The sequence below is a fragment of the Haliotis asinina genome, chromosome 8, assembly GCF_037392515.1.
Source record: "Haliotis asinina isolate JCU_RB_2024 chromosome 8, JCU_Hal_asi_v2, whole genome shotgun sequence".
Taxonomy (NCBI): domain Eukaryota; kingdom Metazoa; phylum Mollusca; class Gastropoda; order Lepetellida; family Haliotidae; genus Haliotis; species Haliotis asinina.
Window position 1 is genome coordinate 37,965,213 of NC_090287.1, and position 25,132 is coordinate 37,990,344.

The 25,132-nt window shown below is 42.9% G+C and overlaps 1 protein-coding gene across 2 annotated transcripts in view; it reads left to right on the forward strand.

The window, feature by feature from the left end:
- The window catches only part of LOC137293647 (nuclear pore complex protein Nup133-like), a 55,682-nt gene that overhangs the window by 12,704 nt on the left and 17,846 nt on the right, over positions 1-25,132 (forward strand). For both annotated transcript variants that reach the window (XR_010957491.1, XM_067824317.1), the window contains exons 9-25: positions 1,824-1,885; positions 2,803-2,870; positions 4,194-4,273; positions 4,808-4,901; positions 5,317-5,376; positions 6,310-6,391; positions 7,093-7,138; positions 7,544-7,648; positions 7,763-7,919; positions 8,874-8,983; positions 10,236-10,342; positions 11,227-11,329; positions 12,195-12,314; positions 12,554-12,691; positions 13,812-14,025; positions 15,493-15,626; positions 16,092-16,131. Coding sequence is in view for 1 of the 2 variants with exons in the window: in XM_067824317.1 (XP_067680418.1) it covers positions 1,824-1,885; positions 2,803-2,870; positions 4,194-4,273; positions 4,808-4,901; positions 5,317-5,376; positions 6,310-6,391; positions 7,093-7,138; positions 7,544-7,648; positions 7,763-7,919; positions 8,874-8,983; positions 10,236-10,342; positions 11,227-11,329; positions 12,195-12,314; positions 12,554-12,691; positions 13,812-14,025; positions 15,493-15,626; positions 16,092-16,131 (1,720 nt within the window). In the remaining variant the exon portion in view is untranslated. The remainder of the gene's footprint in view (positions 1-1,823; positions 1,886-2,802; positions 2,871-4,193; positions 4,274-4,807; positions 4,902-5,316; positions 5,377-6,309; positions 6,392-7,092; positions 7,139-7,543; positions 7,649-7,762; positions 7,920-8,873; positions 8,984-10,235; positions 10,343-11,226; positions 11,330-12,194; positions 12,315-12,553; positions 12,692-13,811; positions 14,026-15,492; positions 15,627-16,091; positions 16,132-25,132) is intronic.

Sequence of the window (25,132 nt, forward strand, 5' to 3'; positions counted from 1 at the left end):
GAAGCCGGTCTGGCCGCTTCTACAGTTAGAGGTTACTCCACGGCAATCTCTGCCTTCCACATTCCTGTCGATGGTGCATTATTGGGGCAGCACCCTCTAGTTCAGCGCTTTCTTGCAGGCGTGGACAGAATCCGTCCGTCTATCCGGCGGATTAGTCCCCCATGGGACTTGCCAGTCGTTTTTGTTTGGCTGTCCGGTCCTCTTTTTCACAACCTGTCGGCTCTGTCCCTCCAGCTGTTGACATGGAAGACTGCTTTTCTTGTGGCGGTAACCTCTGGCAGGCGGGTAGGCGACATACACGCTATGTCCGCCAACCCTGAATTAACGGTGTTTCACAAAGACAGAGTGAGCATTCGATTGCCAGATGCTTACCGTCCTAAGAGAGATAGCACCTTTCACATTACGGCGCCTATTGAGCTTCCCGCTTTCACGCAGCCTTCGCTGCCCGGTACCTCTCTTCGACGTGCTCACGTCTTAGATGTCCGTAAGACCCTTAAGGCTTATATCAAACGAACAAAAGACATTCGGAAGAATGATCAATTGTTCTGCTGTTATGGTAGTGGCAAGGCTGGCCTTCCGGCGAACAAGCAGACCATATCTAGGTGGCTTGTCTCTGCCATTTGTATGGGATACACCTCGAAAGGTCGTACGCCCCCTGAGGGTTTGAAAGCTCATTAGGTTAGGGCTGTGGCGACGTCTAAGGCATATGCGTCTGCCTTGCCCATTGAGGAGATCTGCTCCGCGGCTATTTGGAGCCGACCGAGCACGTTCATCTGTCATTACCAGTTAGACAGACTGTCAAGCGAGCGTGCTCGGTTTGGCCAGTCAGTTCTCACCAGTGGGCAGGGCACGAGTGCCCTAGCCGATTGAGCTACCCTTGCATTTGACGAACGATCATTTGACGAACGATCATTTGACATTGTAGCTGCAACAAGTAGACTGGTGGTGGTGTCTTACTGTATACTTTCCATCTTTTATCCCGGTGGTGGGCTCTATTATGGTGGTGGTATTTTTTGCTTTACCGGTCTAGACTGTTTCAGGTCTTCCCTAGCACCTTGGCCAGTGCACGGGAATGGACCCTGATATATCGGTCGCCTGTCTCAACTCCCGTTTTTTGTGAAAAAAAAAGGGGGGGGGGGGGGGCATTTTTTATAAACACCCTATGACTTTCTCATAGAAATGTAGGGTTAGACAGTGTAATAGCCTGGCCCTGGTCCGCACCCCTGCCGCAAGGCATAGAAGGTCACGTGACCAGGTAAGTTTGATTCCTTGTTACTTTCAGTAAATGTAATAAAGGTTATCATCTTATGTCAGGTTTAAGAGCAGACAGAATGCCTCTCCCTAAGATCAGTCTTTTGGAGTCTGTCTTATGCTTATAAGTACCCCAAGGAGGATCTCTATGAAAAAGAATCGAACAAACCTGTAGAGGTTGCAGATTCTTTGAATAGAGTCCTCCTTGGGGTAAGGCCACCCACCTCCCCACATTCTGTCTGTATTGCTTACAGAACGGAAGTGTTTTGCTGGAGGCTATAGTCTGAAGAGTTACCAGCTCTTGGCTGTCATGGGGCCAGGGGCCCTGTAGGGGTGGTCTCACAAGACAAAAACGATGTTTTTTGTTTTGTATATATTTTATTGAAAAAATATAGTTACAACTGTTGCGAGAATTTAAAGAACATTTAAATGCTTATAAGTACCCCAAGGAGGACTCTATTCAAAGAATCTGCAACCTCTACAGGTTTGTTCGAATTTCTAAGGCTGCATGACCCATTGTCTGCGAGCTGCCTGTGTTGTAGGTGTTGTGATGTCCTTCGTCATTGTTCCAGGACCTGGACTCAGTGCAGATGCCCCAACTCCGATCCTGGCTCATAGACATGAAAACCACAGCGTGAGTTGTTGCAGAGTTTACAATGTACATCAAGTAATAATATATATGTGCATTTATATTGCGCCAAACTCCATTCACAAGGTGAATGCTCATAGCGCTAATAGTCAGTGCAGGCATATTATTACCCTGGATAACCCAAGCCGCCTGTTAGGTGCTAGAAGGTTATAGTCACATGACTTATCCTATCAGGTACCCATTTTCTGCTGGGTGAACAAAGGCAAATTTGAACAAACTCACTTGCCTAAGCTCAGAGCACATTTATCACATGTGCATCGTTGTGGGTCAGGTCTGAAGTCCTGGAAACTCTCAGGAGTCAAGCTACCAAACACAGCCACCCATCCAAAGACTGTCCAAGCTCTACAGTGTCTAACTTCAACCGAAATGTGACCTGAGCTCCATGCACAGGACCACAATTACAAGATGTTATCCATACTACATGCTGTCCAGTTCACTTGTAGACAGCACCCTACAGCAGTACACCTTTAACCTGTTATCCAGTACATAATGCCCAGTGCACTCACAAGAAATCCTCAAACCTACTGCAGCACACATTAAACTTGTCATCCAAGATGGTAATTCGGGAAGATATCTTTGGAAAGTATTCAGTCTATCTTCTGAACACTTTATGTTTCAGTTAGTGAGTGAGTGGGATCAGTTTTACACCGCGTTTAGCAATATTTGAGAAATATCATGGTGGAGGACACCAGAAATAGGCTTCACACATTGTACCCATGTGGGGAATCAAACCCAGGTCTTCAGCATGAAGAGCGAACACTTTACCCATTGGGTTACCCCACTGCCCTTTGCATTTCAACAGATTTTGTAGAATATAAGGTTTTAGATAGTCGATTTAGATAGGAGTGACTGGTCATATTGTCCAACATCTCCATGTTTTGCTGACCTATATTGTGTTTCAGTGAGGGTGTGATGATCCTGGGTGCAGGGGTCAACTTAGAGACTGACAGTGTTGTCCATTATGCCCTTGGTGAGTCTACAGTATCACCTATACGAATGAATGTAAGGATGTGCCAGTGACACTAAGGTTAATGTGTTTAACATTTCACTGGTTGACCCCTGTAAGCCTCTGTGTGAGATGTATGCCACTCAAAAGACTACAAAGAATACCTGAACCTTTAACATGACCATGATGACTATAGCTGATGTATCATGTCTGGGAGCGTAGCAACACAATTGTTCTTTAACGTGACCCGTGAAGGTACAGGGTAGAATACGCCTTCAGCATCCAATGCTTGCCATAAAAGGCGACTCTGCTTGTTGTAAGAGACCACTAACAGGATTGGGTGGTCAGGCTCCCTGACTTGGTTGACACATGTCATCAGTTCCCAATTGCGCTAATTGGTGCTCATGCTTTTGATCACTGGATCGTCTGATTACTTGATTATTCACAGACCACCGCCATATGGCTGGAATATTTCTGAGTGCAGCGTAAAACTCACTCACTCGCGCACTCTTTAACATGACTTGATTACAATGAAACCTGTTTAAACTGACACCCCATGGGACCTAAATAAAATGCCAATTTAGACAGGATGCTGTATTAGACAGTGATGATCAATTTCCAACATGGCTGACATTCACTGTCAATATAGTGCCTTTGATCTTGTGTAGTTGAGCAATATATTAAAACGATCATGTTGATGATGTAGTGGATTTAGGGACAATGATTGGACTGCTTATACCTATGCTGGCTTAGGAGCATTTGATTCACTTCACAATTACTGCTTCCGGATTATCTAGCATGCCAAGAGGATTAAATCGTGCATTGTATTATGGGTCCTTGACTGGACTGCTCACACCAGTGCCAGTTTAGACAGTGTTAATTCCAGTTAAAATTACTGGTTGGGATTAGAAGGTTTTGCTGGAATATTGAATAGACAGGTGCTGGATTGGACATTGTTTTGAAGGTCATAATATTGTTGTAAAATGGAGAGACCACAATTTTATTCCTGTTTTGGATTAGACAGTTGCCATTGTTTGCAGGTTTCACTGTAGTACAGTCAAGTCTTGTTAATCCGACATCATCCATTGCACAGCAAATTGTTGGGTTAATGAGGATGTCAGACTAAATAAATGAGACTAATTTACATTTTTCCCGTTGTTAATAACAGATAAAGCCAATTGTCGGATAAACAAGACTTGACTGTATATGTGAACATGAGATCCTCCATGGCATGGCTTATCTACTTCTTGTGCCTAATGTTAAACTTAGAGCAGTCTTTCTCTTATCAGCCATGTGTAGAATTAGTGGAATTATTATTGTTACAACCAACCTTTCTCCATGTTTTAGCAACGCTGTCAACAGATGATGAGGTTCCCCCTACAGTACTTGATGACTTCACTTCACTTGAACACACTGAGAAATATGAGGTATGTTCGTCATGTGCCTTGGTTTAAATTATACCCAGATTTAGTGGATATTTTGCTTTTAGCTCACCTGACTGAAAGCTGAATGAAACCAAACTATTAAAGAGAATCTGAGGTATGATCGACTTATGTAGTGTTTACACTGAAACGTTTCTCAGCTTTCCCTTTGTAGAAATTGTCGGAGAGGTCCCAGAATAGTAGACTTAAGTTTAAAGATCTTGATCTGTATATTTTGTATGAGTATATTAAGAAAGGTGGGCACAACCTTCAACAGAGGATTGTCAGAGGTCTCAGAGTAGCGGATGTGCGTTTAAAGAGCTCGATGTGTATATTTTGTAAGAGAATGCTAAGATGGGTCTGCACAACTTTCAGCAGAGGATTGACAGAGGTCTCTGAGTACTCAAGATTAAAGGACATGTCTGGTATGTTTGGTAATAAGATCCTAAAGTTAGGCTACATGACCTCCAACAGAGGATTTGTCTGAGATATCAGAGAAGCAGACGTGAATTAAGTGAGCTTGCACTGTGTCTGTTGTAGGAGGACACAGAAATGGATCTGCTCGACCTCCACCTACTTGTTCCTGACTCTACAGCCTATGTGTATGATAAGAAGGTCATCTTTGCCAAACAAGGTATGCTTGTATTAATATCTGGAGGACAATGTCACTACCAAGAGGATCTTCATCATTTGATGTTGCCTCGGCCCAGTACTCTACTACAGCGGTAAGACGTCCTTCCCACTGATCTTGGCCAGCACAGCAACTCTGCAGAACTCATGTTCTGTCGAGTCAGGATGATGAACATGCTGCATCAGCAATCTACTTACACATGATGTCATACACTTGGCAAATCAGCATTTTTAATCAGAGGTTGTTATCATGGTTTGAAACTTCTGAATGACAAGTAAGGATCTCTAATTTCCAATTTCATGGCAGAGTATTTCAATAAAGTTTTTCAAAATTGTATATGTCATTAGAGATGTTACGTCAAATACCTGCCCAGGTTTGCATGTTAACTCTGTGTTACAAGGTTAGCTTATGTTATCAGGGGAGTCTGTGAGTGACAAGTTGGAACTGCAGTCTTCTGGAGATCAGATTCTAGGAGCAGGTAAGGTCACCTTTTTTACTGCTTTGACCTGTGAAGATCTGGGTTGGAACTAGTCTTCAACAAACAATGCTTGCTGTAAAATTTCAGTAATGGTGACACTCATGGTGTCGGTCACTGAATTGTCTGGCCCAGACTTCATTATTTACAGACCACCATTGTATAGCTGGAATATTGCTTATGGGTAGACATTTATGGTAATGATTTTGTTCGCTTAAGCTCTAGGTTTGACCATTGAAGGGCGAAGCAACTACTGCATTAGTGATAGTTGCAATAGTTTTCTTCTTAAATTGTCTCATTTGAAGTCATTTCCCAATTGAATCTATGATTTATATGAAATATAAACAAGTTCAATTAGTGTCAATCTCTCTTAACTGGCAAGAAACTTTAAACCCAGATCAAGTCAGCAATTAAAACATAAACTGAATGAATTTTCAAGTACGCACCCAAGCATCCTGTATTTTGTTCTGTCCATTTATCAATGAAAGTCTATTACTAAACTAACAGTCACACATTCTATCGATTCTTTGATAGTTTTTTGTTTCTACCTTTGATTTATTTGCTATGGAAGCCTCAACAACTGCAATCCATGGATAGGTCGATGCATCGTTAATGTACTATTAAGTGCTAAACACTGACATATGCCTTACATGCAGCAGTGCTTTCTGCATCCCATCCAACACTAAACCAAGGAGTTCATGTATGCACTATGTGAAAACACACTGTCATGTCATATTTTTGGCTTATTAATTTTCCCTGAGTATTGTATGCAAGATTATAATAAATAGTGTCATGGTGATCTAGTATATTTACATAGTGTATCTTCAGCTATGGTTGTAGTTGTACCTAACATTTGACACACTCCAGGACTGCTTGTAATGATGCAGGTCTGTTTGAGAATTGTGATTGAATGTTTGCTTCTCTCCCTTGGTCCAGGTCGCTGTGGTGAGACGGCTGTGTTCTTCTCAAGCACTCATGGCCTTTTCTGTCTATCTTCAGCAGCCAAGCTGGAACAGAGGTAATGAGAGTGAGTTAGCTGGTCTCATGTCTCAGTTTCAGTAATAGGGTATATGAATGCAAGAAAGTGGATCTACCAGTGATGCATCTTGGGTGCGAGATTGCAGAATTCCCCCATCACCAGCAAAATATGAAAACTGATGCGCGATGTCCCTCTTAATCCCAAATTCCTTGATGCAACACTGTATAACCATTGACAACTTGCTGTGTGTTGTTAAGAACAAAAATGACTGTTGTTCACATATACAACCACTGACATCTCTGAATATGATGGAAGTTTATTTTACACTTAACAATGTCCAAAATTAACTTCTCCACAGTTGCAACATTTGTAAACATGACCAATTACATTCTGAAGATGGAGAAATGTGACCAACTTACTCAATAGTGCTGAAGATGGAGAAATGTGACCGTTATTACTCAATAGTGCTCAAGATGGAGAAATGTGACCAACGTTATTACTCAATAGTGCTGAAGATGGAAAAATGTGACTATCGTTATTACTCAATAGTGCTGAAGATGGAGAAATGTGACCAACGTTATTACTCAATAGAGCTCAATATGCTCAATAATGGTAACCTTAATGTGAGAACAACAAAATGTATTCGTTGATGGAGAATTTATTGAAGAGCGTTTGAATCAGTAATGATGGATCTGCCTCCATTTGCTCTTTTGTGATGTTTTCATGGCCCTTTGTTTCAGTATTCTGGAAGAGTCCGCACAGGAAGCACTGTCCAGATCTGAAGTGGTAGGTTCTATTTTGTTGTTCAATGCCTCACTCAGCAATATTCCAACCATATGGCAGTCTATAAATAATCAAAACTGGACCAGACAATCCAGTGATTAACAGTAACACTGTGTAACTCAAAACATGCAGGAAATGATGCCATGTGACAACCAAGTCAGTCTGCGTGACCACCAGATAATGGCTTCTTATGAGCGGTTGCTGAAGTCTGGTGTTCACCTATATCTTTATTGTAAGAAGACAATGAAATTGGAATGACTGAAACAAGTCAAGTTGATACTTTCCTGGATATTTTAATCATTTCACTGAAGCATGGGCCTTTTGGCAAGAAATTAGACGCTTTCAAAACAGGTTAAAGGTGATTTGAGTAAAGTTCATTGCTTTTATTTTCCACTGATTGTGTTTCAGTCCACGTTAGCCACCAGCCGACCGCAGGTTGCTGAGATGGGAGCCAGTGAGGACAAGTCTGCCCGACTCAAGGCAGCATTTATCAACTCTCTCAATGGCAATTTGGTAAGCCTATTCAAGCACTGAATCTTACATACAGTATTGGTTGATTATGTCTTACTCTCAGACATTCTCCACCTCTCTCAATATGCCTTTCTGACATACCTCTCCCTGTATCAGCCGGAAGCTCAGAAGATCGTCAGTGACCTGTTCCCACTGACAGACATGGAGGATAAAGTGACAACTGAGATGGACAAGTTGGTGACAATGCTGAGTCGGGACCTCATCGACGACTACCCAACATCAGATCCCCGGTGGGCGGAGAGCTTGAGAAATGGTGAGATGATGTTACTTCTGGTGAGCTGCTTGTCATAAGAGGCGACTAACAGAAACGGGTGGTCAGGCTGGCTGACTTGGTTGACACATGTCAACACAGATGACACACAGGTCAATGCTCATGTTGTTTATCACTGGATTGTCTGGTCCAGACTCAATTATTTACAGACCACTGCCATATGGCTAGAATATTGCTGAGTGTGGCGTAAAACTGAAATCACTCACTCACTCTCTCTGATTAGTCCAGACAGTATAGACAATACATAGCTAGTGATCAACTTCATGAGCATCGATCTATGCAACGAGGATACAATGACATATCAATCAAGTCAGTGAACCTGACCACCCGATGCAATAGTCACGTTTTATGACAAGCATGGTTACTGAAGACCTCTTCTAACTTGGATCTTCACATGATTCAAATGGCTGTACAGGATGATATAAGGGTTGTTGTGATGGTCAGCCCACTGTCACTATATTGTCAGGTCCAGACTTGAATATGAGTCATATGCAGTGGCTCAATTTAGTGCTATCTTACTTGCACTTATGCAACCCAATATTACAAAGTGCGACCTAGTTGTTGCTCTTGCTTGCTCCAGGTGCACCTTTTGAGAAATAAATCATCATTAAATCTAACGTTACATTAACAGCATATAACTATGTCAGCTAAACGTCTTCTAAACTTTGAATAATTATATACCGTATTTATTTTGTTACATGTTGCAAAAGTGCAGTGCAACCGGAATTTGGCTGGTGCAATTAGGTTTTTATATCAGGTTGCACCTGGTGCAAGAAGGTGAACTTGTCTTAAATTGAGCCCAGGTATGGCTTCACTGTTGAGTGCATACTTTAACCACAAACTTTATGGAGATTGATCTGGTTTTCTTTTTCTGGCCTGTGTGTGAAGTAATTTCTCCAGCTTGGTGTACATGTTCCTGTACATTGGTTTGCCTAGACTCTGCTGGCAGCACAACGTCCCTGATCATCCTGCAGCAGCTGAAGGACAAGGAGAAAGCTCACGAGTACCTCATCAGCTTCCTGAAACGCCTGGAACTATGGGACAGGGTGAGTTTGGGTATTCATTCTGGTATAATTTCTGATAATTTTTGTATGTGTAGTGGGCAAATCAGCAGTTGATTGTTCACAGTTGTAAACTCTAAGATTCTAATTCTGTGTCTTATGCCATATTTTCACTTGTGGTCAATGTCTTAGACATGACATGATGGGGCTTATTCCCATATGAAGCTGACGGGACCATCTTTAGGGCTGGAATGATTCACCCAGACCTTGATTTGATTCGATTTTCAATGCTGGACCCTCAATTCGATCGTTTTCGATTCATTTCTAATTTAACTCTCTGAGTCAGCCTTTGCTGTATGAAATCGACCATTGTCGTGGGCGATGTGTACTAAATGATTCTCATTGGATTATTGTCTGGTGTCAACCAATCATGTTTCATCTTCTTCTAGAGTTTGAAACTGTTCGAGTTTGAGTCAAAATTATGTTCTTGATGCATGGAAATACTTTAAATGGTATTCAAATATTGAATTAACATAGTGAAAATGGTTATCGAAAATCGAAACTAAGTGTCAGATTCGGTTTTTGATGCATCAAACTGAATTGTTGCAGCCCTAGTCATGACTACAGTAATGTGTAGCCTCAAGGAGACATATCCCCTAAACAGAGTGAAAAAATGGTGAAACATACTGTAAATGGCAGATGGGTCTATATTCCTCATCCTGACACCTGTTCCCATTTATCTTATCATGAGTGCTTGCTTGATTATATTATGCATCGTGGAATACTTGATTAGTGTACGTATGGCATTGTGTATGCCTCTTTCTTATATCACATGATCAAGTGCATCTCAAACAGCCATGCTCGGTGCAATGTGGATTAGTCTCCTAAGGTACTTGATTTGGGTGAAGATACATTTCTGTATGCTGACAGTGAATTAAAGTCAGTCCTTAAGCCAAAATCGCTTGGGTCCATAGCTTTTTTATGCAGATCCTCATGGCTGATAGCTTTTTCATCCCAAATGACTAAAGAGTATTATTTCCATATTAAAATATAGGGCCCACACATTCTTATTCAGACGCACAAAGTTTTTATGGTTCTTGGTCCTTAAGGCCTGCAGGTTTACAGGGACAAGCACTGGCTGACTGCGCCTCTTTCAGCCTTGATGTATTGCAACAGTGTTCAATGAGGTGTAAAAATAGCTGATCCAATATACTTTGTCATTACTTCATAGGCTTTTGAAATGTGTACCTCAAAGTTTAATTTCTGAGTTAATGAATTGTTTTTCTCGCTGTGTCAGTTGAAGGCTGTGTCTGTTCGAGACACACTGATGTCCACCCAGCTGTTACTGTGCGAACATGCTGAGAAAGTTGCAGCTGCTGTAGGACTAAGGGAGCTGCACAGCGAGTATGTACTATTCATTGTATTAGTACCTGATACATCAGTGCGGTTGCCTGGTGACTAATGTGTTCGCTCATCCTGACAAATGTCTCTGTTCGATTCCGATTCTGTGATCTGATTGGTTGATAAACATGACTGAATAGTATTCATTTCATGGAAATTGCAAGACTATTTGCTGCATATTTACATGTGCACACAATTGTCTTGTTGCATCGTCAGCTGTGGTGATGTCATTCAAATCATATTGTGACAGAATGAACAGATTGAGATCCTACCAAGGGAACCAGCTGAAACAGCCAGCTGTGACACTTCATTGCTGTAACCATACTTGATGTAAATGAGTGCAGACAGTAAAACTTATTTGGGCCTTTTGGTTTACTTTTGTGTTTACAATGTTGATAAACATCAATTGTTGGACAATTTCCGTTGAGTATTTGAAGCACAGGAATACTTCATTTCAAATCATGACACCTAGAAATTGGCCAACATATGATGTTTATCTCCTAACTTACTCGCACCACATTTTGTTATAAGTTCAGTGATCTTTAATGCTTTGCCAACCCCCAATTTATAAATGCCTTGAAATAGAGAGGTTATATATATGAAACAAGTAAGTTGGGTTTTATACCAGCTTCAGCAATATTCCACTTAACTTTGTACTGTATACCATCACATTCTGTTAGACTGAAGTCGAAGGTGATGCAGCATGTATTTGAATGTCAGTGTGTGATTAATGCTGAGAAAGTTTTTTTTTATTTTTGTTAATGTTGTAAGCTGTTAATATTAAATAAATATTTTTATTAATTAATATTTAATAAACTGCAGTGTTCATGACTGTTGCTGTCTAATGAACTGGCTGATGTTTATGTGATCTATTTGTTGATGTCCAGCCAAAGTGCAATCATAGACAACTGTATCCGACGAGTGTTGGAGTCTATGCGAGATGCAAACATTCCTGCTGGCCTTTCTCCTGCTGATGTCTTCTACAGAGAGGTTGGTAGCATAGGGAGTTCTTCACCAAGTAGTATCTCAATCATACTAGATTATTCTTACAAGTAGTTTATCTTCATTCCATATTCATCACATGTCTACATATGAAACATGTAGTATTGGAAGTTGTTCACCAAGTAGCATCTAGTCAGACGCGAATATTATTAGATTATGATCATCCTATATTCACCACCATTCTTTCACTCTTTGTCTAGTTTGAAATGATGCAAAAAGTAGAACATGCAGTTGAATGGACTCAAAATGCTTTCTTGGAAGCAAGTCACAATAGCACAGCCCTTTTCTTGTCACAAACTTTTTGCATGACAACCTTTGGTGGATAAAGTTCTGAACTGTCTTTCAAAGTGGCATTGAAATTTATACCAGGTCAAGGGTGATAATTAAATGAATTTTCTGTCAGGGGATACATTGTGATTCCCTTTCTGTTTAAATGTAGATGCAAATCTTGACTTAACTTTACAAGACAATATGTCATTTCAAATTTCCTGAAGTTTCTTCCACTAGTCCAGGACCAGCAAAAATTCAGGTTAGAATTGGTCTTCAGCAATCTGTAAGAGGCGACTATGAGATCAGGTGGTCAGGCTTACTGACTTTGTTGAGATCATCATATCCCAACTGTGCAGATCGATGCTAATGATGTTTTGCCTGGTCCAGACTTGATTATTTCCAGACTGTTGCCATGTATTTGTAATATTACTGCATTAAACAAACAACCCAACCAACGCAAAGTCACTAGTCTGGTGAATTTCCTTACCATGCAGAATGCTTTGGACTATTGGTAATGCTTGTTTCTAATCTTGTATTATAAATAATTTTAGTGTTGTCTCAGGTGTAAATTTTCCTAATCTAGGTTTCAAGGATCTCAGAAATAGTCTCGGCTTTGTTGGAATATGAAGACGAGAGTCTGTCCTCAGATCAGTCTCCAAAACAGTGTGTGATGATAGTGTCCTCAGTCAATGGAATATTGGAGGTATGTATCTCTCCTTTAGTTCTGCTATATCTGAGCGTGTATATGTAGACATGAGAATTTTCTGTGGATTTCCTGGATTTTAGTCTCATTTTGAACGTTTTTGAGATTTATGTAACTTTGCAATAAAAGACCCCTGGCTAAATTTTCATAGTTGATTGTTTGTGCTTTGCTGTGGTCATGTCTTATGTACCATAAGATATGAGAATCACTTCTATTTACACTCTGTCCTTGACCAAAAGGGTCTGCTGCACAGTGGTCTGCAGTACCGCCAGTCCCGGGCTGGAGTGTTCCAGGGAGGTTCAGACAGACAGCTGGAGTACATACCCTGGACTTCAGGAGGGGGCACTCGTGGCATCCGCACCTTGCTCACCAGACAGGTCAGTGTTCTCAAAGATCAGATTGGCAAGATCCATCAATATCAATGCTCTTTTGTTTCAGAGTTTATATGTGTTATGTTGGCATAGTGGTCATAACCTGTAATCATTTACAGGAAAATTGTGATGAAAGTGTTTTTCTTCATACTTTCCTAATTTTCAAAGGCATCGTATTTGTGTTTTAAGATGTTTGTCATTTCAGTAGTGTAAAATTAATAATTAAGCTACTGCTTCTTGGCCCGGCTTCCAGTGAAATACAGGACATTTTGACTGAGCCATCACCCTGGAATTTTAGAAGAGATGTTTGCTGTAGACTCCCGGGTCTGGATATTATCCTCTCACTAGGCTTACCCTGTGAACATTTTGTTTCGAATTTCCTGAGTCAGAGTGTTGACGTGTACAGAGAACATTGATGTGTATTGAGAATGTGGATGTGTATTGAAAATATTGATGTGTACTGAGAATATTGATGTGTACTGAGAATATTGATGTGTACTGAGAATATGAATGAATACTGAGGATATTGATGTGTACTGAGAATATTGATGTGTACTGAGAATACTGATGTGTACTGAGAATACTGATGTGCACTGAGAATATTGATGTGTACTGAGAATACTGATGTGTACTGAGAATATGGTACTGAAGGGTACTGAGAATGTTGATGTGTACTGAGAACGTTGATGTGTGCTGAAAATATTGATACGTATTGAGAATGTTGATGTGTACTGAAAATACTATTGTGTATCTAGAATATTGATGTGTATTGAGAATATTCATGTGTACTGAGAATATTGATCAGTACTGAGAATGTTGATGTGTATTGAGAATATTGATGTGTACTGTGAATACTGATGTGTACTGAGAATATGGATGGGTACTGAGAATGTTGATGTGTACTGAAATAACTGATATGTGCTGAGAATATTGATGTGTATTGAGGATATGGATGGGTACTGAGAATATGTATGTTCTGAGGATGAGGATGTGTCCTGAGAATGTGGATGTATACTAAGAATATTGATGTATACTGAGAATATTGATGTGTATGGGGATATTTTGATGTGTAAGAGCTGTTGAGTCATGTGTTGTCCATGGAGATTACTTTCAATATCAATTTCAGTATATGCTGACAATAGAGAGCGCGGTACCTGAGGCACGGGACATCGAGACGCAGGGTGTATTGTTCCAGCAGCTGCTCGGGCTGGCAGACATCCTCCTGGACGGCTACAAGAGTCAACTGGTGTCTCTACAGCAGTGTCCCCGGCGACAGGATCAATACAACCAGCTGCATCGCAAATATGAACAGGAGCGAGACAAACTCATCTCCCCTCTAAGTATGCTATGCTTCTATGTACATTAACTGAGGGAAACACCACTTCACGGGACTGTTCATGTATTTATTCTCAGTGTTCCCCTTGCATTGAAGGACCACTTAAAGCATCCTGTGTTCCATTATTTTTTTCTCTCAGTATATAACATGCTCTCGGGACTTTGCTGCACGGAGACTTTGAGGGGTTGTGTTGGGTTTACTCTGAAGTCTTTATGGGTTTAATTCAGCTGTACTGGAGACATTGTGGGTTCATGTCAGGTTTACTGGAGACTGTGGGTTTATGTTGGGTGCACTGGAGATTTTGTGGGTTTACATTGGGTGCACTGGAGATTTTGTGGGGTTGTGTTGGGTTTACTCTGAAGTCTTTATGGGTTTAATTCAGCTGTACTGGAGACATTGTGGGTTCATGTCAGGTTTACTGGAGACTTGGTTTATGTTGGGTGTACTGGAGATTTTGTGAGTTCGTGTGACATGTACTGGAGACTGTGGGTGTATGTTGGGTGTACTGGAGACTTTGGGTTCATGTTGGGTGTACTGGAGACTTTTGGGGTTCATGTTGTTTGTACTGGAGACTTTTGGGGTTCATGTTGGGTGTACTGGAGACTTTGGGTTCATGTTGGGTGTACTGGAGACTTTTGGGGTTCATGTTGGGTGTGCTGGAGACTTTTGGGGTTCATGTTGGATGTACTGGAGACGGTGGGTTAATGTTGGGTCTACTGGAGACTTGGTTTATGTTGGGTGTGCTGGAGACTTGGTTTATGTTGGGTGTACTGGAGACTTGGTTTATGTTGGGTGTACTGGAGACTTGGTTTATGTTGGGTGTACTGGAGACTTGGTTTATGTTGGGTGTACTGGAGACTTGGTTTATGTTGGGTGTACTGGAGACTTGGTTTATGTTAGGTGTACTGGAGACTTTTGGGGTTCATGTTGGGTCTAATGGCGACTTGGTTTATGTTGAGTGTACTCGAGATTTTGTGAGTTCGTGTCACATGTACTGGAGACTGTGGGTTTATGTTGGGTGTACTGGAGACTTTGTGGGTTTATGGTGAGTATATTGGAGACTTTGTGTGTTCATATCAGGTGTACTGGAGACTTTGTGGATTTATATCAGGTGTACTGGAGACTTTGTGGGTTTATATCAGGTGTACTCGAGATTGTGGGTTTATTTTAGGTGTTCTGCAGACTTTGTGGGTTCATGTTGGGTGTTCTGCAGACTTTGTGGGTTTATGTCAGATGTACTGGGGACTTTGTGGGTTTATGTTGGGTGTTCTGCAGACTTTGTGGGTTTATGTCAGATGTACTGGAGACTTTGTGGGTTCGTGTTGGGTTCCATGTCATAATGTGTTTGCTTTAAGGAACAGTGCTGCATTTTCACTTGTCTTCTATTGTGGTTTTCTTGAATCAGATCCATTCAGGTTTAGAGTTACTGTGGAGAATTTAGGATAAGATTGCCATGCCATACTTGTTTCAGTGGACCATGAGCAGTACGAGAGGGCTGCCACATTAGCTGAAAAATATTTCGATTTTGAAAATTTGGTAAAAATCTGTGAACTTACGAAGAATGAGGAGAGACTTCAACGCTACACTCAGCAATTTGCAGACAAGGTAGGTGTACTCTCTCTGACATAGTAGTAATAACACCACAAGTGGAGCGTGCTTTGATGTGGATAGTGCTGATTGGGCATGAAGCTATTTGGATTGATTTGTAGATATCTACTCTGAGAAGAATGTTGTTATTATTATACAAAGTCTTCCACAGCATAGTGAATATATATTACTGCTTGTGTATGTTTTGTATTTGCAATTAAAAATGGAACACAGGTTTGGGTTGCTTTTAGCTGAGAAGCAGCTCTTGTCCAGAATGATACAGAATGATATATATATGACTATATATATTGTATGGCTTGTATGGCTGATTATCGATCAGTACCAGCTTTATGAGTTATCCTCCTAGTCCCTGTGACAATTTTCTGCTGGATGTTAACATTTTCACCAAACCTGAGATACTTTGGCCTTTTGAAATGTACCTAAAGAAAGCAGTTAGCACATGGCCCTCTGTATATGTTGCAGGGTTTCTCCAACTTCCTTTTCCACTGGTATATGAAGGAAGGTAAGTTCTCCCAACTGTCAACCAAAGTGATTTCACTTTAAAGGTGCTTAACCCCAGGGGGACACACCTGGCATCAGTAGCTTGTATTGTAGGTAATATGTCTGATACATCCACCCATAATGACATGGCAAATACATCCATCCCAGATGACATGGCAAATACATCCATCCCAGATGACATGGCAAATACATCCATCCCAGATGACATGGCAAATACATCCACCCCAGATGACATGGCAAATACATCCATCCCAGATGACATGGCAAATGCATCCACCCCTAATGACATTGCAAATACACCCACCCCAGATGACATGGAAAATACACCCACCCCAGATGACATGGAAAATACGTCCACCCCTGATGACATTGCAAATACATCCACCCCTAATGACATGTCACATACATCCACCCCTAATGACATGTCAGATACATCCACCCCAAATGACATGTCAGATACATCCACCCCAAATGACATGACAAGTACATCCACCCTTAATAGGTACATACAGAGACTAATGTGAAACATCAAATACATCCACCCCTAGTAGGTATATATAGACAGTACCATGACATGTTAGATACATCCACCCCTAATAGGTACATACAGAGACTAATGTGAAACATCAAATACATCCACCCCTAGCAGGTATATATAGACAGTACCATGACATGTTAGATACATCCACCCCTAATAGGTACATGTACATACAGAGACTAATGTGAAACATCAAATACATCCACCCCTAGTAGGTATATATAGACAGTAAGTAGTATAGGGAATGATAGTTCTGGACCACTTTCAAGAAATGTCTCTACAAAGCCTTATTTACTAAATAAGGCTTTGGTTGGGTCATTAGCTCTTGCTACTATTACCCCTACTACAAAAAAGTTGGCGGTAATTAATGTGCCTTGGTAGGAGGTAACACTGTGCCGTACGGTACGATCAATAATTCTTCTCTTACAAATCCCCTACCCGGCCTATCCCTCAAGTAGTACAAGTTAGGTTCGTCGGCTTTTATATCCACTTTATCTATGTTGTAAGTTTTGACTGACCATATAGGATCGGTGGCTCGCTTACGGCTATCGCCCTCGTGTTCCCCCGGCTGGTATAGATACCTCACCCCTACTACTTAACGTCTGTGCCTATACCACGTTTATATCGATGAAACAGTTTAACGTGAACCGCCTACGATCTCTTTGGTGTTCATAATAAAGGCTTGCTGGGCTTTTTGTATTCCCTGTGCTATGTACTTTTTTTTCTCGTCCTCGCTGATAGCAGACTTACGAGACTTGGACCGAATATCTTGTTTCATTCCGTTATATTTTGTGAGTTCAGAGAGGATTGAACGAAACTCCTCTTCTGAGATCTTACTATCAGAGAGTGCCGTGGAAATACGCTCACTCACTGTGTTGAGTTTTGCTTCGGCCAGAACCCTGATCTCGTCGTGTTTCAATGCCTTACGATTAAGCCTGCGTGATACTAACTTAAGCGCCAACCCTGCCAACCCTGCCACCCCTGCCGTTATTTCAAAACCTAGCACTATAGGTGCAGCCACGATGGTGGTTAACAACCCAACGCCTGCCGCCCCTAGTCCCATGCTGGTTGCCATAAGGGTAGTGTCAGCCCCGTTCACGATATTGAAAGCTCTATTATACTTTTTACATAGTGCTTTCCGCGTGTCACGGTCTTGTTCTAGTTGGCGTTTCACATCACATAACTGCCTCAAGCGGAATCCATCTACGGTTTCCAGCGTTTTCGCTACTTCCTCTACGACTGGGTACAGACCCATCCTATAATGTATATTTTGAAAGATATTTTAATTGGGTTTCAGTTAAAAATCTATCAATGAATTTGAAGTCTACAAGTTCTAGACCATCAGTTATGGTAATAGGTAAGAGGCTAATAGACTTTTCTGTTGTAATATAAACTCCCTTACGGAGGCTTATTAAGTGGTTTATAGGACCCGTGGGGGTATCCCGTTGTATAACAATACGACAATATTTGTGTGCGTGTACGGCATGCCAGCGTATTGACACACCGGGTAAAATTTGGTGTACTATTGCGATGTTTTCCTGGTTAAAGAAGACTTCTATGATGAGTGTGAAAGAGGAGTATATTCTATCAACAAGATCTTTACCATAAGGATTATTGCTAAATGTTATTTTAGTTTTTAATACAGTCATTAACCTATTTTTCCCGTTACTTCTTATGGATAATAATTCCTCCGGAATGAAATCCCCGGCCCAGATACCGTTGTTCCTAATCTTAGAGACAAACGTATTTTCGTTTAATATGATATAAGGTGAGGTGAGTGTTAAGTTGATCAGCCATTTGGGCTCTTTAAAATCTGATAACAACACCCGTCTGTACACGTTGTCTTTGAATTGTAGGATATATAATTCATCTTCCTCACCAGGCTGATCGAATCCCTCCGTATCTCCTAGGTCGTTAAGCGTAGTGTTGGGATGATGACTGGTCATTATTATACTATTACGATATAATTTCCAACTGGTTTTCTGATAATAATTCAGGGGTTAACTTCATACCCATGAAGTGTATGTTGTCAGGCAGGAAGATATTGATTAGTGATATCTTATTTTCCACGATCACGTTGACCCCCTGCAGACTGGTCTTGGAGTCGACACCCACCCGCACGTAAACGTTGCAAACTTGAAACTGGTGTTGTTTCACCCACCCGAGTTTGATCCCCTTCACGATCTCGATATCATTCACCGATGGTTCCCCTAGGTAGACTTTGATGATCAGTGTTGAGTTTGCCGGCAGACTCTCTAGTATCTTGACCACGCCTTCGAATTCAGACACCAACTGCAATTTCACGTTTTGTATGGTTGGTTTACTCGATAGCATGTGGGCTGCTATAGTGTTGACTGGGCTGACGACTATACTACGTCTCTGAGTTGGTACGTAAGCCACGAGCAGAATTCCATTGTTCACGACTTTGTTTAGGTGGTTGTCTTTGTTATCAGTGAACACGTAGGGGGAGACGAGTCTAATATTGATAAACCAGTCGTTCTCGGGTAACAACACCCACTTGTCATCTTCGGTGAAGACGAGCATATATGGTTTGTTTTTGACGACGGTAGTGCTCTCAACATCGTCTAAGTCGAACAGTTTACCACCGAACGATGGGTATATTACCCAATTATTATCACCAGTGTTGACAAGGGAGTACTTAGTGTTTACTGTTGCTCTTGTGGTATCTATCATATCACTTAGGGTTCCACCGGAGGGGATTTCAACGCGTTTGTAAATGTTGTTTTTCAGTTGCAAGGCATACGATTTACCATCTACTCCGGGAGCGTCGAAACCGCGTGTGTCTCCGAGGTCGGAGATCCCGATATTGACGCATTTTTTCACTCCGGGCCCTTGTGCGCTGGTCATGTTACATGAAGTGTTAAGCTGAGGTATCCTATATTTACAGGATTATGATTTATATCTAACACCGATATTGTCAGCTCAGGTATGTTGCCCTGGGTTAATCTCTTATACTGCCGTGGTGAAAATGACTCGGTTCTACCGTCGTTGAATTTCTCAGTTTTCACCGGCACTGCTCTCAGTATAGTGGAAGGGTGACCTCCTTGAATGTTGTACGTTGTGCTCACCTGATCGAGATGAATGTACAGCTCTCGGTACGGTACTAGGTCGGGTAACTTCGTGCCTGTGACGGTTGTTGTTGGTTTTATCTCGTCAGGAGACATACCTAGTATCCTCGCTAATGGTCGGCCTAGCCTCAAGGAGGTTCTTCCGTTGTTGATTAACACCACTGTACCGTTTGAGTCGTTCATCTTGAGTTCGGCTCCAAGGGGTTTGAAGACCTCGTCGTTTAGAGAGCACACGCTGTAGTAGCCGTCAGTTATCTGGCTGCGAGTTCCACTGACGAACAGCTTATTGTTGCTGATATTGATGTTAGTCCATTGCGGTAGGTAGGTGATATCGCAGAGTGCGACTTCGAGTTGACCTGACGTGTTATCGATCGCGTGCGTCAGCTGAACGGCCTCACCGCTCGTTATTCCTGGAAGTGTTATGTACATGTTAGAGTATATATACTCATTATATAATAGTTTTAAAATGTATTCCCCTGGTGTGTTGTACCCTAAACTGGACGTAGATTTCTCCACCATGAAGATCGTGGTTGCTCCTGGGTTGTATTTCAATGCTAAGTTTATAGATATGCCTGATAAGTATAAGCTTTCGGTGACTAACATTGAGGCAGTCCACGCTTGGTTCAACAACCCTATGCAGTTCTGGCAGAACCAATTCAACTTTGCCGTGTGGTGCGCTACAACGGGGTGTGGTGTGACATTGACCGACACTCGGCGTGGGCCGCTGAGTCAGTCTGTGTTCAAGTTCCACGTGTACTACCAGGTCAGACGTATCCTTAAAGAGATCAGCGCCCCCCTCCCACAGGACAAAGCGTGGGACGCAACAAACAACCCGTACGATAGACGGGCCTACGAACGTATTTGCAACGAATTCGAAATAAACCCGAAGACGGATTGGCGTTTGCCGGGGCTGAACCACGGGTTGGGTATTCCTTACGCTCATGGGCTCTCGCCAAAAGCATTTGACAAACATATACTAATAAAATTTATGCAACGAAAAATGTTTAGTACGGAACGTTTTTCCCATGCATTAGCTGATCTTGTTCCTAAACCTAACAAATCTGGACCAAAACCAGTGAAAGATGCCAGTGATGATTTACTGACACTAGGTATACTTAGGCAGGACTTTGCTTTGTCGAGTAATGAATGGAGGGATGATCGTATGGACTTTAAAAAAGGTGGTGTTGGTTTCACAATCCAGAAAGTGGAGCAGTCAAACGCAGACGGGTGGAAAATGTTCATGCTGGACACGTCGAAAGGATTCACTCGTGCCGGGGTAGTCAGGTTGAATGACTCGATTCGAACGTACGTGTGGGCGCTGTTGGGTGCGCAGGCGCAAACGCGTTCCAACATTATCGGTAAGGGAACTGCTTTCGACACTCAGAAACAGTTCGTTGCCAACGTTGATGATACTATCAATTCTCCAGTTGATCTACCGCGGGCCATCGGCCGCTACCAAAAAGCGTTAGAAAACGCCAGATCGAAAGTCAATTACGTGTTCGGCGTGGGGTTGTACATGGCGCCGAGTGATATGCAACTGAGAATAAAAAAAGTGTTGAATTATAACAACAAAATAATCGTAGCCACGGCGGACCAAAAGTTGGGTATCAACCCCGATATTAACACCCCCCCTAGCCCACACACCCAACCACGTGAAACGGGTATAGTGGCGCCACCCCCGGAGCCTAAAGTTCATGTGTCCCCCCCACACCCTTATGTGCATGTGGGGGTACCCCCCTATCAGCAGCATATTGATAATAAAACAGCCCTAGTGGTTGGTGGGGTAGCTTTGGGACTTATTTGGTTAAAGATTTCTTAGCCGCTACGTACACCAGACCCGCCACGGCGACGATGGCTGCCCACAGGTTTTGACTGAGCCACATGGCAGTTTTAGACAGAGCGCCCAACAACCACGAGACGATGCTACCCAGGATGCCGGGAAGGGCTTCGGCGGCTTTACCAGCCAGTTTAGCTAGGCCTTCCCCGAGTTTTTTAATCCAGTCTTTAACACCACCACCACCGCTGGGAGTTCCCCCTCCGCCGGCAGGCCCCACAGGGGTCCCCCCCGTCAGTGACACCACCAGGGTTGATATGATGAAACCCAATGCAGTTAGAATGCTGACGATGGTGATCCCTTGCTCCCGGAACAATATCCGAATCCTGTTGGCTAAAGTTGTATCCTCATTCAGTATTCTATCGATTGTTTCCCGAATACGACTGATCTGGGATCGAAGCTGTTCACGATTCGAGGAAGCGGATTCCAATCGTGTACGTCTCTCGTCTTCTAAATCGCGTAGTCGTTCATTGATACGGCGCTTCATATCATCGTTTTCAGTTTCGTTGAGTTTGGTTTTTTCCCTAGCGATGTGCTCGTCGATTTCGTTCAGTTTCCCCATGTTGTTCACGAGTTCTCCACGCACGCGTTTCACGGCTTCGTCTAAGCCGCGCAGTTCCCTTACCGGAAAGTCAAACCCCGGTAACGGTTTGTCCCAGTAGGTGCTCAACAGTTTTTCTATGCTGTCTGAGGCTTCTGTAGCACGCTGTGGTGTCATTTCATCTCTAGTGGTGAGGTGGGATCTGGTAGCTTGCAGATCTTCTTTAACGGCCTTAGGTATTGCACCACCGTAATCATTCATGTTTAGATTTTTACGGATAAATTCGACACCATGGCGGCTGGCTAGAGTTGACAAGGCCAGTGGTTTTTTATTGCGCTTGTTAACGAGGTCAACCCCTGGGTCAGACTTAAGGCGTAGAACACCCTTTGTATCAATAAAAAAATTATCAAGGTATCGGCCCTGTGGTTCAACGTAGTTTTTATCTCTTCTTAAACTTTCGTAATAATTATCTACCGTTGTTGCCAAAAGTTCTTGGTTCAATGATGAACTAGTAAATGAGGTCTCCTGCTCATCATCGAATGCCTGGGCACTAGCGCCCGGCATCTCCGTCATATCTATGTCTTCATCCATTAGTATTTAAATATATTTTATTTATATATAACAATGTACGGCAGAAAATTAGATCCTTTCAGAAGATTGAGAGAGCCATTAGGAGCCAGAGCCGTGCGCCAGTCGGTGACCATCACCAACAATCCCAGCAAGATAGACCAGAATCAAACTCTGCTGGTTAGATTTCCAAACCTTGGTGAGAATGACCTCATTGTACCAGGCACTGTTCGACTGGCGTTCAATATCACGTTGACCTCCGACAACGACAAACGCGAGCTAGTGCGGAACGTGGGTCGAGCTATCATCAAGAAAACGACCGTCAAGATCAGCGGTAACGAGGTGCTGAGCATCGACGACAGCGACGTGTTTCACTGCTACAAGGATCTCTGGAAAAGCGAGGGAGAACGAGTCAATGATGTGTACCAGGGCATCAGCAAATCAACCCGGGCGCGCATAGGATACGTCTTCACGACAGACCAGCAAGACAAGCTATCGGACGGTGAAAAGGCCATCGCTCTAGCATACGGGAATCGATTCTGCGTGCCGCTCGACTTCGAGTTGCTCACGGGACACGCGCCGTTTTACCAGGCCGCGCTGGGTGATAGGCTCGAATACGAGCTCACGTTTAACGACTATAGCAAAGTAGTGCGTACGCCGAACGGTGATGAGGCTAGTTATGCCATAGACAACATCTCTCTTGAGTTCGACATGGTCACTAGCCCGGAGCTGGCCAGGCAGGTTCGAAGCCAGTACTCTGGGAAGATGGCTATCCTGTACGATCGCGTACTGAGGCATAGATCAGTCGTGCGAGATAAGAGCGACACTGTGTGGAATATCAACCTGAATGTGCCGGCGCGATCGATGAAAGGTATCCTGGTCGTCCCCGTGGAGGATTACGATCCATTCCGGAGGGACAGCGAGAAGTTTTTCAACCCCGAGATTGAAAAGGTGGAAGTGACCATCGAGGGCGTGCCCAACCAGCTGTTCAGTCATGGTATGAGACCACACCAGCAGTGGGATGAGATAAAAAAGCTACCAGTGGGGGATTACATAACAAAGGACCTGGACCTCGGCTCCGTGCAGATCGGTGAATACCTGACCACCAAGTACGCCCTATGGTTGGACATGCGATCCATGGATGATGATAAACTGCACGGTAGCGGGCGCCGTATAGATAACGGCAGCGAAGGGATAACCATCCAGATTACTAAGAAGGCTCAAACCGCTGGTAAGTTGAAATTATATCTGTACGTTATTATGGACGCGCAACTTAATATAGACAATGGGAGATTCGTGCAAGCCATCTACTGATGGGGGGTACCCCCCCACACCCCCCAACAATAAACAAGACCCCCACACCCCCCTGGGGTTACCCACTGACCCACACTGCGCCATAGTGTGCGGGCAGACTGGCTGTGGGAAGACCGTTTTCGTGTTGGATATGTTGGAGGGTTACTACAAGGATGTGTTCGATAACATCGTTATCATGTGCCCTACTCTGAGCATGAATAAAACGTACGCGCGACCTTGGGTGATGACGGACCCGGACGTACACAAAATCGACCCTGGGACACGCCTGCAGGACTGGTTGAAAGCTCTTCACGAGAAATTTAAAGGGGAACCGACGCTGTTCATACTGGACGACTGCAGCGCTAATCGCGAGATAACAAAAAAGAGAGACATGCTATCGTACCTGGCCTTCTCCGGCCGGCATGCAAATCACAGCGTCTGGGTGCTAACGCAGAAGTTCAACTCGGTGTTGAAAGACCTCAGGGAGCAGACGCGATGGGTGGCCTTATTTCACTGCAAGGACAGGGATTCGTTTGAGGAGTGTTTGAGAGAGAACGATGTGATGAGTAAATTAGAACGGGAACGGGTGAAGAAACAGCTCGCTGAAACTAAAGACGCTAAGCTCGTTCTAAAAACCGACCAACCAGTAGCATATATAGTATGCTAAAGCTAAGCTAAAGCTAAGCAAAGCTAAGCAAAGCTAAGCAAAGCTAAGCAAAGCTATGATATTTGAAGTATTTGTCGTGTGCAACTTAACCTTCATTTCTCTGTGTTTTGTCTGCATCGGGTATTATATAGTTAAAACTAAATCTTACTTGTTATATTATAAGATGGAGTGTGAGGAATTGCTCGAACAGTTGGGGGTCTCCACCACGCCGTCGGCAGGCCCCACTGTGGGGGATTCCCCCAAGCGAGAGAAACTGGTGGCGTTGGCTGTTGGTGGCAAAGCCAAACATTACTTTGGAGACTACACCCCGGATAAAATTCACAAAATGTCAGCCGAAGAAATCGATAAGCTGTACGCTAGATACGAGTCCCGGCTCGGAGCAGAAATGACAAAGACAATAGGATCGGCTATGACCCAGATATACACCGGTATTGTGTCACACTTCCTTCCCATTCCACCAGAGCGCCGACTTT